The sequence below is a fragment of the Symphalangus syndactylus genome, chromosome 3 (assembly GCF_028878055.3).
Source record: "Symphalangus syndactylus isolate Jambi chromosome 3, NHGRI_mSymSyn1-v2.1_pri, whole genome shotgun sequence".
NCBI classification, from domain to species: domain Eukaryota; kingdom Metazoa; phylum Chordata; class Mammalia; order Primates; family Hylobatidae; genus Symphalangus; species Symphalangus syndactylus.
Window position 1 is genome coordinate 106,007,448 of NC_072425.2, and position 13,620 is coordinate 106,021,067.

Genomic DNA, 13,620 nt, shown 5'->3' on the forward strand with positions numbered 1-13,620 from the left:
AGAGGAGGAGTAAAAAGAAATTTTTGGAGGAGAAATCCGAGGTGAATAAAAGAGAAAAGACCATCTTACTATACAGCAACAGACTTAACATGCAGGTCACTCAGTTTCGTAGGGTCATGCCAGTTCAAAGGCATCAAGACAGAAATACCAAAGACCTAATCTGGAAGCCTCTCACTGCTTATTCCTGTAAAGAAACCTTCATGGTCATGACTCTGTTCACCTTTTTGACCCTTGCCAACCACTCTATGTCCGAATCTAGCCCTATATATTTCAGCTGGCACGGAAAACAACTTGGAAGATTAGCTTTCCCCGGCACAAAACTCATCTGACTTACAAAAGAGGGCAGGAGACTAACAGACCTGTGAGCAGTTTCATTTACCATTATCCATAAATACTTGGTGAATAGTTTTAACTCCACAAATACTTTTTAAAAATACCAATGAAATAGATTAAGTAAGCAAAGAACAAAACTTTCCTCCTCCTAAAATATAAAATTTCCTGATATCTTCATACTCTATTTCGCTGTCTTCTTTGTAAGGATATGTGCATGAGAAAGAGTAAGTTAGGCTGAAAACTGGGAACTGTAAAAAAAAAAAATATCAATATTTCAATCATGTTGAACTGTGCTATGAAGCTATTTCCAGAGCAAAAGTGAGTGAAGCAATTAATATGTCAGCAACTACATTACAAAACATTTCTTTCTTTATTCTTAGTTTCCTCAGCAGGGTGTTTTAACATATAGTTAAACCCATACTTTCAAAAGTCAAGTTGCTCTAAAAATCTACTCTATAAAAATGTGCTCCTGTGGACTTAATATTTTACTCTATATTTTAAGGTTTCTACTATAATCTATAGAATTATTGTTCTCAAGAACAATTTAACATAAATTCTTCATTTCGATATTTCAACAAAAGATGTCCAAAATTTTCTCTTTGAAATCATAGCAAAAATATTTATGATTATGGTGTAGTACAAATATGTTTAAGACAGAGAATTACAGGATGGTAAAGCCGAGAAACAACCTTAGTGATAAATTCCAAGTAAGACAGCCTCAATTACAGGTAAGAAATTCAAGGCCTCAGGAGTCACACTTGTCCAACCTGACAGAATATCAAGTACCTCTCGATGTTACCATTATTATTACTAGTTAATGATATTTAATAGTAATATAGACTATATAGTAATATGCTCCAACAGACAATACATAGTAAACTAAATAAATATCTGCCTCAAATCACTCATCTTATAGATGGCTACAGTACAGATAATAGCACATAGGCACAGGAAATCTATATCGAAATATTGAAGGATGAGAAAAAATTTTAAAGTAGTGAAGCTGTCCGTGAACAATTCCAATCAAAGTAAAAGAATAAGGAAAGCAACAATATAAGAGAAGTAGGAGAGAAATAAGCATCAGATTATTAGAAAAGGAACAGGATTCCTTCATGCTATAAAAAGACCAATGTAAAGATGAAACTCAGCATCAATGCCACTTGTACCTTTAAAGAAACCCTATGTTGGCAGGACATGGTGGCTCACACCTACAATCCCAGCATTTTGGGAGGCTGAGGCAAGAGGGTCACTTGAGCCCAGGAGTTCAAGACCAGCCTGGACAATATAGCAAGACCCGGAATCTACAAAAAAAAAACAATGTAATTAGCCAGGCACTGTGGCACACAACTGTAGTCCCAGCTACTTGGGAGGCTGGGGCAGGAAGATCCCTTGTGCGCAAGAGTTCAAGGCTGCAGTGAGCTTTGATCGTGCCACTGAACTCCAGCCTGGGCAACAGGGCAAGACCCTGTCTCTAAATAAATAGGAAATAAACCCTATGCTGAATCAAACACTCATGCTTCATGTGTAGCAATTTTATATTACATTAAGAGAAGTGCAGTGTCCCATGCAAGGGAGTTGTTCAGCCATCCTCTTAGCCACATAAACCTATTCTTCCTCAGTTATACATTTCATTCTTCTTGAATCCTACTGTCTCCTCGGCTCATGTGTTCTTCCTCTCTATGAAACGCATAAAATGGCAGACAGCATTTGTTGCTCCCACATCGTGCCACTTAATTTTTACACCATGTCACCAACCAGAAGAAAATTCTTTGTGCCATTGCTCTCTAGACTTTGCTGTAGTGTGCTATATCCTCTTGATATCTTAAATTTAATATATCCCAAGCCATACTCCTATATTCTTCTTCAAGTCTCCTATATTCTTTTTTAAAAGCATTTGTAAGAAATGTCCAGAAGAAGTAAGTCTACAGAAAAATCAAGTCAATTACTGATTGCCAGAGGATGAAGAAGGAAGGGGAATTGGGAATGACTATTCACAGACACAAGGTTTCTTTCTAGGATGATGAAAATGTTCTAGAATCAGATAAAAGTGATGGTTGCACAACACTGTGAATATACTAAAAACCACTGAATTGTGCACTTCAAAGTGGTGAATTTTGTTACCTGAATTTTATCTTAATAAAAAATTGCAAATTAAAATTAGATAAAAAGAAGAATGAGTGCACCACCTCCCTACACACACCAGCATGCCCCTCCTTCTAACTTTCCTTTTACCTTCCAAAGTAATAAACTCTCCATCGGCAGAATGATTCAAGCAGAAGCTGAAACATCATCTGTCAGGAGTATGCTACTGAAGGGCTTCCTGAAGTGACCGGGAAATGATGCTAGATTACCTTCAAGTATATTTCATCTCCAAATGTCTATGTCACAAACTAAAGAGATTAGAACCAGGAGAAAACTGTAAAAGTGACCAGAAGAAAAACTATAAAGCATAACTTGAAAAGTTTTCTTCCTTTTCAAAACCATAGCTATAGAATATAATGAAGCAAAAGGACAAAAAGAAAATAGGTCCAAATGAGAGCATAGAAAATCAAGAAAAATAACAGGTAAATTAGATAACAGCATAAAAAGCAACAATCTATAGTAATGTTTGTTTTGTTTATATAGAATTTATCCCACATCTAACTATATTTCTCTACAAAAATTCCTAAACTTGTTTTCAAGTGGTAGAGAAGGTGTTAGAAAAAAATCTAATGCAGATGAGATTTCAATCAAATTACTTGTGATGGGTATGTAACTGGGTTAACGAGGTAAACGACATATGGATAACATAACACAAAGTGATTTTCCTCCAAATTTGGCATCTTATCTTTCAGGTACATGAACCTAACAATTAGTGTCATTTGTGAGAAGGTTTAGAGGGAACACAAATTATGTATGATCCAAAATAAGAAACTGCTGGGCACAGTGGCTCACGCCTTTAATCTCAGCACTTCGGGAGGCCAAGGCAGGAGGGTCGCTTGAGCCCAGGAGTTCAAGACGAGCCTAGACAACATAGTGAGACTTCATCTCTACAAAAAATAAAAAAAAATTAACAAGCATGGTAGCGCTTGCCTGTAGTCCTAGCTACATGGGAGGCTGAGGCAGGAGAATTACTCGAGCCCCAGAGGTCAGGGATGCAGTGAGCCATGACTGCATCACTGCAGTACAGCCAGGGTGACAGAGCAAGACCTTGTCTCAAAAAAATAAACTGAATTAACAAAAAACAAGAAACTTTAAATATTTCTATTACAAATAAATGTCAGTAAACATCTGAAATAATCTGCTGTCAAAAGAATCCCTTTTTAAACACTAAATGATCACTGTTCAGTTAAAAAAAAAAAAAAAGTATAGATATACTTCTGGATTTTAGAAAATGGGTTCGTTCAACAAATCTTCATTATTTGATTTTACAAAGTATTTTAAAATATTTGACATATTTCATTTACCTGGTTATGAAGCATAGGTCATAAAACATAAAAATTTAAAAGGAAATCCAATTTAAATGTTATACCATCGGCTGGGCACAGTGGTTCACGCCTATAATCACAGCACTTTGGGAGGCCAACGTGGTCAGATCACTTGAGGTCAGGAGTTCAAGACTAGCCTGGCCAACATGGTAAAAACCCTGTCTCTACTAAAAATACAAAAATTAGTTGGGAATAGTGGTGCATGCCTGTAGTCCCAGCTACTCAAAGGGCTGAGGCATGAGAATCTCTTGAACCCAGGAGGTGGAGGTTTCGGTGAGCTGAGATCGTCCCACTGCACTCTAACCTGGGCGACAGAGCAAAGCTCCATCTCAAAAAAAAAAAAAAAAAAAAAAGTTGTACCATCAAAGTTATCCAAGAAAAGCAAGTTAAATCATATGACAATTCTTATACTCTCTAAGTTTATTAATTTATACTTGCAAAAGAATGAAAGAAATGAAATTTCTGATTCTATTAAAAACTTCCTCCTCCCAACTTTTTATAACTAAAAACTTAAACCACAAAAAGAGCCTAGGATGTGACTTTTTAATGACCCAAATGCCTTGAGTTAAGGATAATAATCCACTTTGGGATCCAGAAACAGAGTGTTCATACACTTTACAAGACTATACCTTATTTCATCTTCAGAGAATATTATTCCACCCAACCAGCTACAGCAGACCCATCTGGAAAGGAAATTTATTAAATGTTGCTTTCCTAACATGCTATGGTCAGCCACTTTCAGAAGCCAGAAGATTGTACTTCAAATTCATATTCCAAAGAGTGATCTCTTGATCAGCGGCATCGGCACCACTTGAGAGCTTGTTAGAAACGTAAAATCTAAGGTTCCCCTCCAGACATACTGTTATGTGGTTTTCCTATATTATTTCAGAATATGAAATTCTATTTTAGAGGTAAACAAAACAAATGGATGGGTGAAATGCTTAAGAAGTGATAATCATAGATGGTAAATAAACTAATAACTTACGAGACAGAGGCAACACTCAGGCTGGGCCAAGTATTGATAATGAGAATGCAAGCTGGTGAAACGAAGGCAGTCAACAGATGCGTAATAAATAGGTAAGCTGGGAGGAAGACATGACAACAATAAAATAAATAGAAATTATGATAAAATGAATGAGATTTACTTATACACAAAAAGCAATGGAAATACCAAGTCACCATTAGGCCTGCACTGATAGCTACATTACTTCCATATCAGTCATCTACTGAGGACACCAAGGATGGTCCCATTGCTCATCAGTAGGCAAACTAGCAAAGCTACAGCTGTACCTAAGTGTATTTGTCACATCTCTTCAACAGAACAAGTGTGTATCATCGACCCAGGAAATCATTAGTCTATGGAGTCTTGGCTCAAATATCAGCTCTGGTCCTCATAACCACGCCATTAATGGGGAAGGGTTATGTGAAAGAAAGATGGGACATAGGAACATTGTTTATCCAGGACAGGTAGCACGGTCCTCCCAACCTGGTTTGAACCTGAAGTGTGTTAACTTACTCCATAGCTTTCCTCTTGCTTCTCGATTTGTGTTTAACTGGTTTGGTAAATCATGTGATTCAAGCATTTTAACTTGTTTTCTGAGTCTTCTATTCCATAACCTCTGAGATAGCTTGCCTGGTGGTGTACTTGGAGCTCAACCATTGTATCAAGGTAATTTCCCACAGAATACCTACTGAATCAGAATCTTGATGCTAACAAGATCTCCCAAGTGATTCATATTCGTATTAAAGCTTAAGAAGCACTGACAAAACTGTTATAAAGGGAAGCCTCCGCAAAGAAAAAAAGTTGGATCTCAACAGAACTATTCTCTGAAAACTATCCTGAACAAAAAAACTTCATATATCCATGAATGCCCTAACTATGACTTGGAGCCCCAAAAGAGGGAGAGAATACAAGAAGATCCATTTTCAACAACTATCATGTAAGGTTTGAAGAAACTCTGGTGCCCTTGCTGATTATTTGAACTCTAGTCCTGTAAAGCTCCATATGATTTGAGAAACACTCAAAATATAGCACAATGTACCTCAATATTAACTCTGCAATGTCCTTCTTACTGTGAGTTAGAAAAATCTTTTTCAGATATGCTGTTTCAAGAATAACAATCCATTGTAACACAATAGTATTTGAGGGGAAAAAAAAATACCAATCCAAAGGACATAAGAAACAGAGAAAGGTTGTGACTTCCTTAATGAGGGTGCAGCAACCTTAGAAAGATCATCAAAGCACAGAGTTGGGAACAGCCTGAGAGCTTCCTTAATGGGCTGTACACTTCCCACCTACCAGCAGCTCCTTACTTCATCAGCTCCTCATTTTATGTATTTGTTGTATTTGTTATATTTGCATTGTCCCTGACACATATTACGGGCTCCATAAATGTTCTGAATTAGTAGAAAAAAATGACATGTCACCCTCTCTTGTTTTGATTCATCTAAGACAAATTTACTTTAATTCAATCCTTTCACTTTGAAAAATTCCTGAAAATGAAGGCATAATTCCATCTCGAATTAGCATGGTTCATAACATTCTCCCATTCCATATCTCAAAGTTGGGTTTTAATTTACTATTATTAATCCCATTCTAATATTTCATGACCCTATGAAACATATCAATCTATCTAATAAGGAATAACTGTCTGTGAAAGATAGGAAAGTCATACTAACTGATGGCTGGCAATACAGTCTGACCATTTTTAAAAATCAAAATATATGTACAAGTACAAGGTATATGCTACACAGAAAGATCAACTATTATTCTGATGTTTTTCTAAGTCCAGATTTAAGACATCTTATGGAAATATCTACATAAAACATCTATAAAAAGAACTGAAGTAGTCACTGAGGACAATATTACACATACAAAGATGATAAATAAGATCTATAACAAAAAACTAAAGGTGCTAGGAATTTTTAACCTAGTATAGAATAAAGTGACAGTCAGGAAAAGAATATAAAAGTTCTAAAAATCATTTATTTAAAGAAATACATTCCCTGTTGCTTCTTTAAGAGGAAGTATGTTTAAGCTTCAAAGGAAAAGACTGAGGTTAAGAATTGCAACTTCCCATTCCATAAATAAAGCTTTATGAAAAGAATAAAGAAACACAGATAGAAAATGGTTGCATGTATTCCTTTCCAAATAATCTATCAAATCCCTTTCACTATACGCATTCGGTACAACCAAGTGCCATTAAAGGACTCACAGGACATTAAACATTTTGGCAGTTTTTTATACTGTTTTTTATGGATTTTAAATACAATGTGTTTAAGAATTGACTCTACAAACTCACAGAGGAAAGGGGTAACCTTACAGATTTTTGTGTCTTCTTCAGCTAACAGCATGAGAGAACACACATGATAAGCCTTCAATAAATACTTTAATTGGATCTAATTAGCTATTACCACCCTCTGTGACAAAAAAAATCTTAATTGGAGAATAACCTAAACACTATGACCACCACCATGACCAGTAGAAAGCAGCTCTCAAATTTTCCAAGTGAATCCACTTGCATATTAAACAATGGAAGCAGCAAGAAAGAGTAACTGTCTTATTCATTACAAAGGGCTAAGAATGAATCTTCTGTTTGCAAACTTAATCCACTCCAAGAAGTCCTGTTAACTGCCCAATAAAATGCAATACATTATCTTTGTTTCACAAGTCTTATGCTTGATCTAATTTGTTTTACAAATCTTCTTCTTGATGAAATGCATTAAATGTAGGTAATGTTTCATTCTTTGCTATATAAAATTGTCATTATATGAAAATTAAGAGGCAAAATACTTATTGTTATAAGCAATCATAGCAGAAATTAGTTGAACTTCAAAATATCATTCCCAAAAAGCTGGTTTGTTCACATATAAACAGACATATTTCAATGTAAATCCTTTAAAATCCATTAAACCAACTAGTGCACAGTTATGTTTTGTGCAGCACAGGACCCAAATACAGGCTGGTGTCCCACTTGGTTGATTGGGTAGTGGTCTACTTGATAAATTTTCCTAAGCTGCTATCCCCTGTATTAAAAAGTTAGTCACTGGGTTTAACTCCTTGAAGAGTTCATTTCAGTTATTCCTGCCTTTCTCAATGTGAAAAGATTTAATCTTATTGCTTTCTTCCTAAGGGGTAGAAAGATGATGTTCAAAGGGGATGCGAATGGCAAAGTTTAGGAGCTCACTGGATAGGCTTGGAGGAAAGGCACCTTTAAAGACCATCTAGAGTAGGGCAGTGGGGGTTGGGGAGGGGTAGGAAGGCAGAAGGAGATAATCACAAAGGAAGGTGGTAAAGCACTGCAAAGAAACTTACTTTCAAACTGAATTGACATCTGTAGTTTATTTTAAACTACAGTTTAACTTAACATGACCCATTCTGACCCAGAACTTCTGCCTTACACTAATAAAATGAAAGTCTGCCTGCTAACATCTGTAAATAATTTCATAGATTATTACTTTATTTCAGAATAGTATTTCATAATCAGAACAATGTCAGATTTCTCTTTAAATATTTCTATGTCAATTTATATTTTAGAGCCTTATATGGAAGGTCCTAAAATGGAAATAACAGACAGTAATTTTAGATTTTGAGGAGAAAATTTACAGAAATATATCAAATTCCAAGTCTATCATATATACATACTGTGTAAGCTAGAAGCCCCTAGAATGTGGTCTAAAACTACACGTTCTCTCACCATAACCTTCCAGATTCCCCAAGGAGAGCATGCCAGAATCTCAGGACTGAGCTGTGGGCAAGTACACTTTGAAAAAGCACCCCAGGAGATTCTGATACTCAACCAACCACCTCCTGCCCCTATTGCCATTATCCACTAACAACATTCTACCACCCACTGCTGATGTACTTTGTGCTATTCTTCCATACCAAATGTTAACTAAGTAAAGTCATTAGAGCATGTGAATTCAATTGGCATTTATCCAGTTTTTAAGAGGTAAAAATAAATCCATGAATGGCAAATCAATGTTATTTCTTTCAAAAAAATTCATTTTAAAGCTATGTAACAAATTTTGAACTCAAAGTGTTTACAGTCAAAGCTTTTCAAAGTATTTAAGTCAGCTAATATATTTCCATAAATTAAATTTTCACCACCAACTAGCAGTACCCCCAAAAAAAAGTTCCAACAAAATTTCTCACAATCCACTTACACTTAATAACTCAGATTTTTTTAAGAAAGTAAATCGAGTATTATTCCCAGATTACCATAACTCTCCCATTGTACATTATACTTCATACCTTAAAGTGTGTACATTCAGCAAATATTATTTATGAATAATTTTAGGTAAAACTAATTACATTTCAAACTAACACTCCTGGTTTTCAGTACTCACAATACTCATACTCCAGTTCATTGGAATGTATCTCACAATTCCCGAACTTCTTCAGCTTTAATATTACTCACTATTGGTGTATGCCATTATAAAGCACATTTAAGAAATGTAATTGATATCTCTCAAACTCCGAACTTTTAAAATCACTTGACAACAGGTGATTTTAAAGATATCAACAATCTTGAATCCCTTACAAAAACTCCTACTAGTTGTCAAGTCTATTCTACATACAATTAGGCCCTAGTACTAAAAACAAATTTAGAAAACAAATGGAGAAAACACACTTACCTTAATAGGGGCACTACTAAACTTAATTTTCCTATTTGCTGGGATTTCTTCTTCTTCTGGCAATCCAACGATTTCCGAGTATTCCATATCAGGCTGATAGTAACTGTTCTCATCACTATCTTCCTCCTCATCCTGCTCAGTGCCTGTCTCTCCCCAGTCTGAATTATATCTGGATCTCACCCTATACACATTATAGTCACTGTGCATGTACACATGGGAACTATCAAAATTATTTGAATCTTCGGGTACTTCTTTTCCACAACTGGATGCAGAAGCATCAGGAGAGGTGAAATCACCACCTGCAAGTTCTTTCCTCTGTTGCTTTGCTGCCTCTCTTCCAACCAAATTAGCTTCAGCATCTTCTAACAGTTGGCTTTGTGGTGAAGGGATTTCGGACTTTGGCATTGCCTTACTTTCAGCACAAGGTTCTTCAGGACTGTCTTTGTCAATGCTGTCGGGAGTCTGTTGATTAGATGTGGAGTCCTCGGGTTCCTTGCTCTGCTGGATCTCTTCACCAGGTATCGAAGCTAGAGAGGTACTTTTAGAAGCCACTTCTGGTACTGGAGTTGCATTACTCTTGTGAGCATCCTCTATATCAACACCTTGCTTGTTTGAAGGAGGCCAGGAATTGGAATCCTTAAGGTGGCCAAATGTGTCAAGATTTGTAACAGTAACAGATGGTAAATTCAAGGGATAATGCCCAGTCACTGAGTATTCATTGTTTTCAGCCTTCTCAGAAATGATGGTACTGGGAGAATCAGTGTTCTCAAATACTGCACTCAGTTGACTCACAGTTGGGGAGACAGCCTCAGTTCGAGAGCTAAGGCTGTCCAAGGAATCTGTACTGCCTCTGTTGGACTTGGAACCTCCCCATTCATCCTGAGGTTCACTCCCTCCAGCTTTCTCTTTCTTTGGGGAATAGCGGTTGTTCTGTCCTGATTCATGCACACTTCTCTCAAACATCTTTCGAGTCTCAGTGAACTTGGAATATGAAGGGCCATCGTACATTGTGTCAAATCTACTAATTCGTTCAGAAACAGAAGACTCCAACTTAACAACTGAGCCATCTGTTTTTTCCAGAAATTCTTTGGGCTTCATTCTTCTCTGAGGAGATGAATGTCCACCTTTCCCCCTTGTTTTGGCAATGACTGCAGCATTCTCGTTGGGTTCCATACCCATCTGCATAAATAGGTTTTTAATTCTGTTGACATTGGAGCCATATTTCCTCCCCCTGCTCTGCTGGGAGCCCTCACCTTCTTTTGTTTTTTGTTCCCCATCTGACTTGGGTTTGTCAAAGGTACTTTTCAGTGCCTGAAACTCAGTTCGATATGCATTCCTGTGAGGAGAGGCACTTCTGAGAGTGGTTCGTTCACCTGAAGACTCAGTTTTCAACATTTTCACTTCAGGGGTGAAAAGCCAATGTTCATAATGATCAAAGAAAAAAAACAAAAACCAAGATACCTCTTCTCTAATCACCAGTATTGGGTCAAGGAAAGTACCTCTCAAATGGTATACTGTGTCAGTGATCGTCCCAACAGGTGTATTAGGAACTTAGTCACAGTCAAGAGTTACACAGAATGATTTTTTCAAAGCAAGACTAGAGGATCATCTGCAATAGAAAAGAATGAATTTCTGAATTCATTTACTTATTTGAATTTATGTCTAGTCAAATAATATACATTTTATTTTCCAAATGGCTTAGCCACGTGGCAAACAGAAGAGATTACTCACTGAAATGGGAAGTTAAAAGTCAAGAAGTTATCATTCTGATTGGTCTTTGGTAAAAAAAATGTTCCAAACACAATTTGGAGATACCTATCAAAATCTCACACACACACACACACACACACACACACACTCACAAATATAACTTACACATAAATATATTTGAAAGCAATACTTTAGCCCAAGTTTTGGTCGCTTTTGTGAATGCCCTTTAAAAAGAAACCAGCAGTTCATCGATCTTTAAGAAATCATCAAACTGTCCAGAAAATCAACTTCATTTAGGATTCTCCACAATTAGGTAGAACTTATTCTAAGTACAATTAAGTTTGGAATCTATGTTTACAAACTCCAAAACATGCCTGCAGCGGCATATTTTACTTTTTTTGGTCCAATATTCTCATCTACAGCATCCCCAAAGCAATACTAATGCAATTTCAGACCAAAACAAGGAGAAAAAAAGTTCCTGAACAGCAATAAGTTTCACTAAGCTCAGTTATAGCAAGTATTTGGAAGTTGCCTAACAGTGGTTATTATTAATTATGGAGTGGGATGCAGACTACCATGGGAATAAATGCGTAAGAATGTGACAATCAGAAAGCAAATATACTGTGACACCCCTTTTCACAGCCCTGATTTGTTTATTCTTTCTTGCCTCTAACTTACTACAGTTCAAAACGCAACGCAATGCATGCTTGCTGGTCTCTTTAAGCCCACAGCAGGATTTTATATCAATTAGCCAGCAATCAAATACTTCAAGATATGCTGAGGAGCAGACAATGCAGGCAGTTCTAAAGATTTTTCATTTTATTTTTGTTTTGTTTTGATATTAGACCGAGCCACATCACCCTCACGCACAATCAGCTGAGGAGGCACACACTTTCACTTAAACCGTCTCCAAACTCGGCTCCTGGCCCAGCACGCATGCATGGCCCATGCAGACAAACAAGAAAGGCTTTGGAGTGTGGTGCCTGTTTTTTCTTTTTTTGTAAAGCATCGACAATCTCCTTTTACCCTGACCATTCTTTTTAAAGCCACAAACACCCTCCCCTCTCCCCTACACACACATACCCCATTCCCTCCCCCGCCAATTCCAACCCGAGGAGGCGGGGGCGGGGGAGATGGGGCCGCCGGGGGATTCAAAACCTGCCCTCACAAAAGACAAACATAAATAACACCAACTTGAGAGGCAGCCGATTCCCAAGCCCGGTTCGGGACGCAATCCCTCGGCCCTGGGGCAGGACCGGGAGAGCAGGTGACGCCAAGCGCTATGGTAGGAGGTCGCAGTCTAGCTTTGTGCCAAGAAGCACCTGAAGTCCTAACACATTGGCTGCGGCTCCCGGCGGCTGCCAGGCGGATCCCACTGTGACACGGAGAGAGACGAGCTCCCTGGCCACATTTAAAAAAATAGAAAAGAAAAAAAAATTACAGGGTAATGAAAATAAATCCCTTTGTTTTTCCTCCCAATGTGCCAGAAAACAATAGATCCCACTGATAATGCCTCCGATCTTCAACCTATTGCTCCTCCACCACAATCCACCCCCACCCCCAGCCTGCAACTCAGCCTTTGTACAAGCCGATTTTTTCCTCCTCTCCACCCTCCCCAACTCCTCGCCCCGCGCTCAGCCTCCCCCTTACCCGAGCGGGAGCGCCGCGGGCGGGGAGGGTCGGGCCGCCGCGGCTCCCACCCCCTCCTCGCAGGCGCCCCCCGCCCCACGGTGGCCGCGGCGGCTCGGCTCGGCGCCGGCCCGCTGGCTACACCGCAACCCGGTCCTCACGGCGCAGCGCGCAGGGCGGCTGCGGCGGCCGCTTCCACTAGCGCCTCGGCCCCCACGCGCTCCCTGCCCGCGGCGGGCGGCCCCGGGAGGCGCGCTGCGCTCCCCAACGCCATTGCGGGCGGGCGGCGGCCCGGGCAGCGACGCGCCCGCACGCTCGGGCCGGCCTGGGGCCAGGGGGGCCGGCCGGGGAAGGGGTTTGGCCCACGTGCGGTCGCCACGCCGGGCCGTTTGGGCGGCCGCGGTGTAATGGAGGAGAGGCCGCGGGGGTGAGGAAGGCCAGGGGTAACAGGTGCCTCACCTCAGCTGATGGGATTAACTCTAGGGCGGCAGAGAGAGGGAGCCCGGCAGCAAAATCCCGGGAGAGGGAGAGAGAGGGAGCCTCTGGCGGCCAAGGAAGGGCGGAAAGCACCGGCCTGAGGCGAGGCCGCCCCACCCCCTCGGCCGTGGGCGAGGGGCCTCTCCGGCCTGGGGCAAGGCCCCTTCCTCTTCGGGTGTTGGCTCCGGAACTTGGTTCTGGGGCTGACCGCTGCTGGGGCCCCACTTAGTCTGTCTGCAGTTAACTCCGTGACCCTAAGGCATCCAAGTCCCAGGCCACTCTGCTGGCCTGGAAAGCCAAGACGTAGGCCCAAGTCTGGTGTGGCCTTCACCTAAGCCACTGCGCCTGGCCTACTACTCACCTTGAC

At 39.7% G+C, this 13,620-nt stretch overlaps 1 protein-coding gene across 5 annotated transcripts in view; it reads right to left on the bottom strand.

Annotated features, from left to right (window-relative positions):
• The window catches only part of PPP1R9A (protein phosphatase 1 regulatory subunit 9A), a 425,821-nt gene extending 412,479 nt beyond the window's left edge, over positions 1-13,342 (bottom strand). For 2 of the 5 annotated variants that reach the window (XM_063634668.1, XM_055272657.2), the window contains exons 1-2: positions 13,236-13,342; positions 9,438-11,046 (exon numbers count right to left, since the gene is read on the bottom strand). In XM_063634668.1, coding sequence (XP_063490738.1) covers positions 9,438-10,832 — 1,395 coding nt within the window. In that variant the 5' untranslated portion in view covers positions 10,833-11,046; positions 13,236-13,342. Of the gene's footprint in view, positions 1-9,437; positions 11,047-12,341; positions 12,464-13,235 lie in introns of those variants that run through there. The other 3 variants (XM_055272660.2, XM_055272659.2, XM_063634663.1) reach the window with 2 other exon arrangements.
• Between the last annotated feature and the right edge of the window lie 278 nt (positions 13,343-13,620).